The following is a 5,000-nucleotide window of genomic DNA, read 5'->3' on the forward strand; positions in this document are numbered from 1 at the left end:
AGAAGAAGGAGGGGACAACGTCCCCTGAGGAGACCGAACTTGAGCACACTCCTTTGCATTACTCCAAACCATCACTTTAAGGTGTAGTCTTTGGTTGAAATGATGCAATCAAAGTTGGAGCATATTTTAGAAAATTAAACCATACCTCAAAAACCCTTCTCAGAGCTTCTTTCATATTGAATATGTATTTCATATTTATGGTATTTATCTCCACAGGTGGGCTAATGGAGGGAGATGAGGTTTGTAATTACCAGCCCATTAGCATCTCAGCTCCACAGATGGAGAAACACTAATTAGGACAACTCTAATGAACGCGCGCGCACACACACACACACATAAATAGCTCAGTGCTGATTAGTACGACTCTGATGAGCACTGCTGATCTGTCAATCATCTCATCAGTCAATCAGTCATACACACACACACACACACACACACACACACACACACACACACACACACACACACACACACACACACACACACACACACACACACACACACACACACACACACACACACACACACACACACACACACACACACACACACACAATCTTTATTTAGCTCTTGGTCTTCTCGAAACAAACCATGTCTGATCAATTAGCATGGTCATGACCAGCACACACACACACACTCACACACAGACACACAGACACACACACAGACACACACAGACACACACACACACACACACACACACAGACACACAGACACACACACAGACACACACAGACACACACACACACACACACACACACAGGCCTACCGACATGGGAAGAAAACGGGTATGTTATTCTGGGCCCAGGGAGAGTGGGGGTACAGAGTTGTGTGCGCATTTTATGTATTGAAAGGGATCCCTTTCAGATGATTTTCTCCTGGGCCCTGTCAAGACTGTCAGACACACACACACACACACACACACACACACACACACAGACACACACACACACACACACACACACACACACACACACACACACACACACACACACACACACACACACACACACACACCTTGCATCACGGCACACAGTCACATCCTCGTACAGTGTTACAATTAATGTCAAAAACAATTAATCTCAATTCAGTTCAGTTTTCTCACAGCATTTACTAGCAGCTATGTCATTGTATGAGTGAACACACACACAGACTCACAGACACACATAGACACACACACACACACACACACACACACACACACACACACACACACACACACACACACACACACACAGAGAGAGACACACACACACACACACACACACACTACCTGGAGAGCAGTTCCAGTTGTCCGTAGAGGTATCGTATGAGCGATCGGCGTGCCACTATCTCCGCGTGGCAGTCGTTAAGCGCCAGGCCCCTGTCACTCATGTACTCGCCGTTTATACACTTGGTTCCCGTGGCAACGCAGATCACCTGCGCCTCCTTCACATCCGTACCTGCACACGCATATTAAGATATCAGCACAAATCAGGACGTGTGTGTGTGTGTGTGTGTGTGTGTGTGTGTGTGTGTGTGTGTGTGTGTGTGTGTGTGTGTGTGTGTGTGTGTGTGTGTGTGTGTGTGTGTGTGTGTGTGTGTGTGTGCCTGCATACGTGTATTAAGATATCTGCACGCATCAGGACGTGTGTGTGTGTGTGTGTACCTGCACACGCATATTAAGATATCAGCAAGCATCAGGACGTGTGTGTGTGTGTGTACCTGCATACACATATTACAGTTTTTTTCAATTGCTAGCAAGCACTTACCCATACGTTTGGATACTTTTTTTAAACTCTTAGCACAGACTACCACCTACCAAACACAATTGGCCAAACAGTTCATTTTCTTCTCAAAAGCATACACTGTTAAATATACACAAAGAAATGCATTGACTGCTAATTGTGTGAAAAAAAAACATGTAATGTGTCAACTGTATGGCAATGGAAAGCCCTTGGTGTGCTAACTGTATTAAGAGTTTTGCAAATGTCGCTGAGGATTGGACAAAAGCTTGTTAGCAATTGAAAAAAACGGTAAGATATCAGCACGCATCAGGACGTGTGTGTGTGTGTGTGTGTGTGTGTGTGTGTGTGTGTGTGTGTGTGTGTGTGTGTGTGTGTGTGTGTGTGTGTTAGGGTGGCCAGACGTCCGTCTTAAGGGTGGACCGTCCATCTTTTCAATGCCTTGTCAAGCGTCTGGCACAGCATTAACCCGGACGGCTAATTGATTAAAATGTATGAAATCCACATCTATCTGTAGGAGGACCCCCAGACCCCCCCATCCTCCTTTTTGGCTGTCACGGAGATGGTCACCCTAGTGTGTTTGTGTGGAGGATGAATGTGTGTGTGTGTGTGTGTGTGTGTGTGTGTGTGTGTGTGTGTGTGTGTGTGTGTGTGTGTGTGTGTGTGTGTGTGTGTGTGTGTGTGTGTGTGTATTATGCACCTGTTGTCATGACAACTCCAGCGAGGACTTTCCGTCGAGCGTGTGGTGATGTGAAATTGTCCGTCAGTTCACTGAACTTGTCCACGATGAGACGGCACACAGCATCGGCAAGGACCTGAGGATACACACGCACGCACGCACGCACGCACGCACGCACGCACGCACGCACGCACGCACGCACACACACACACACACACACACACACACACACACACACACACACACACACACACACACAGCTTAGAACCTGAGACACACTGACACACAGCGTACACCTGAGATACACATACATGTACACATATACATACAATACATATCACATTCACAACATTTAGGTCCGATCTGGAAGAAATACTCGGTACTGTGAGACATCATACATATTTGACCATTTCATTACATTACAGGTCCGAGAATGTTCTCCATCTACTGCACCCTATTTTTAAAAGAAAATGTATTACATTTTTTTTTTAATTCTGGGCTTGTTCGCCTTTATTTCAGACAGGACACTGAAGGGCGTCAGGAAGCGAATGTGGAGAGAGAGAGACGGGGTAGGAATGGCAAATGACCCAGGTCGGATTCGAACGCCCCCATCTACTGCACTTTCATGTCTAAGCTGCATTGTACATTTTAAGATAATAAGGAACACTCAAGATCTCTCAGTAGGCTACTGGAGACATTGAGAATGGACTAGCTCCGAAACGTCTGTCTCTCCAGTTAGACTTCTGTTGTATATTTTCGGCTTCAATACACTTTTTCACACAAGTTTTGTGTGCGCCTCCTTTTTTCCATTATCTTGAGTGATTACTACTTTTTTGGGAGTGCTCGCACCAAGCAATACACGAGCATTAAGTTCAAGGCGCAGACGCCGACCTTTGTTGGTCTTTTTGTCATTCACTAAGATAATAGGGAATCAGTTGACCACAGAGGCAGCGAAACTTTACTTCCATTCAATGATTTTAACTCATGTCTCATATTGCTTGACCACCTGGTCCCAAGCAAATACAACTGCCCTGTCACTGATTCGCAAATCCTATAAAAAGGCTCTTAAAATTCTTGACAAAAAAATCTAATTTATACCATCACTGTCCCATCATACAGAAGTATGGTTTATTTAGTCTGGGCAATTTTATTTCTTTTTCAAACTGCTGTTTATTTTTTTTAATTGTAAATGATCTTGCTCCCCCTCCCCTTAAGAAATTTGTGAGTCTGAGTAGAGCAGAAAAAAACACAAGAGCATCATCTAGAGGGGACTCGTCAAGTGTGTTTAGAAGTACCACTTTTGGTCAAAGTGCCTTTTCTGTAAAAACAACAGGGCTATGGAACAGTATTCCTGTAGGTATTAGGCAAAGCAACACACTGAGTAGTTTTAAATCAGGTCTCAAGAAATGGCTAAAATCAAGGCAGCAATGTGAACATTTTTAGTCATTTATCTTATGTTTGGTGTTTTATGTTTACTTTATCATACATCTTGTTTTTTGTTTCTTTGGTGTATTCTTTTAACTAGATATGCCTTCTTGGCCATGTAATATTGTGGCCTATATTTGCACATTGGGCACCTTTTAATTGTATTATCAAATTCTTGTATTATTATTCATTTTAATCCTTTTTGTTTTTATCTTAACACCAATTCCTGTCCAGGGACTACAGATGAAAATTAGCCGTGTGGCTATAATCTGGCTCAATTGTATATTGTGCACTGTCCCTGCTAAATAAACAATAAATGAAATGAAATTGTACAACACAAAGGCCAGTAAGCCGTTTCTAAATGTAACTGACAGAACTTGTCGCTTGTGCATTAGCAGTTAATGCCGCGGGAACGTTTAGCTAGCGTCCATGAGCGAGTGGCGAGTAGGCAACAGAGCGAGACGTGAGTCTTGTATGTGAACGTAGCTTAAGATGCATTGCACAACACAAAGGACAGTAAGCCGTTTCTAAATGTGTAACAGAACATAAGAAAAGGGAGTTCTTTGAGTCTTATTTTTAAACATTGACATTGACAATTCAGCTCAAGCTGTGCAAAGCTGTTTTTCAAACGGTGCGACAGTCAGGCGTATAGTAATGATGATAATGTGTCACGTCCAGGGCCGGATTAAGATGGCCTGGGGCGCCTAGGCTACAGGTTGCTGTGCCCCCCTCCCAGATGGCAAATTTCGTAACAAATTTACATAGACACCGTCCTAATTACGAGCTAGGAATTAAGAATGACATGTCTACCAAATGTACGGAACACAACAGATATATTTTTCAATATTGCATCTTGTTTCAATTCAGCGATTTATCACTTTTGGCCAATCAGGGGCCCCATGGGAGGTGGGGGGCCCTAGACTGCAGCCATATCTAGCCTGTGCATTAATCCGGCCCTGGTCACTCCCCGTACTTTAGTCTTGATTATTTTAATATGAATAGCTGGGAGTCTGACCTGAGGTGAGGGAAGGCTAATTAACTTGATTAACTAAAAATTACATAATGGAATACTCAGTGGCGGAACACTTGCACATAGGGCCCCAGGGCAAGACACTGATGGGGACCCACATACGGCCTGCCATGGTCGCAATAGGTCCCCCAAGACCAATACA

The 5,000-nt window shown here is 43.9% G+C and overlaps 1 protein-coding gene across 1 annotated transcript in view; it reads right to left on the reverse strand.

Annotated features, from left to right (window-relative positions):
* The window catches only part of LOC134459365 (double-stranded RNA-specific editase 1-like), a 48,733-nt gene that overhangs the window by 12,537 nt on the left and 31,196 nt on the right, over positions 1 to 5,000 (reverse strand). Inside the window, exons 6-7 of the mRNA XM_063211703.1 lie at positions 2,425 to 2,539; positions 1,274 to 1,442 (exon numbers count right to left, since the gene is read on the reverse strand). Of these exons, the coding sequence (XP_063067773.1) occupies positions 1,274 to 1,442; positions 2,425 to 2,539 (284 nt within the window). The remainder of the gene's footprint in view (positions 1 to 1,273; positions 1,443 to 2,424; positions 2,540 to 5,000) is intronic.

The sequence above is a fragment of the Engraulis encrasicolus genome, chromosome 12 (assembly GCF_034702125.1).
Source record: "Engraulis encrasicolus isolate BLACKSEA-1 chromosome 12, IST_EnEncr_1.0, whole genome shotgun sequence".
NCBI classification, from domain to species: Eukaryota; Metazoa; Chordata; class Actinopteri; order Clupeiformes; family Engraulidae; genus Engraulis; species Engraulis encrasicolus.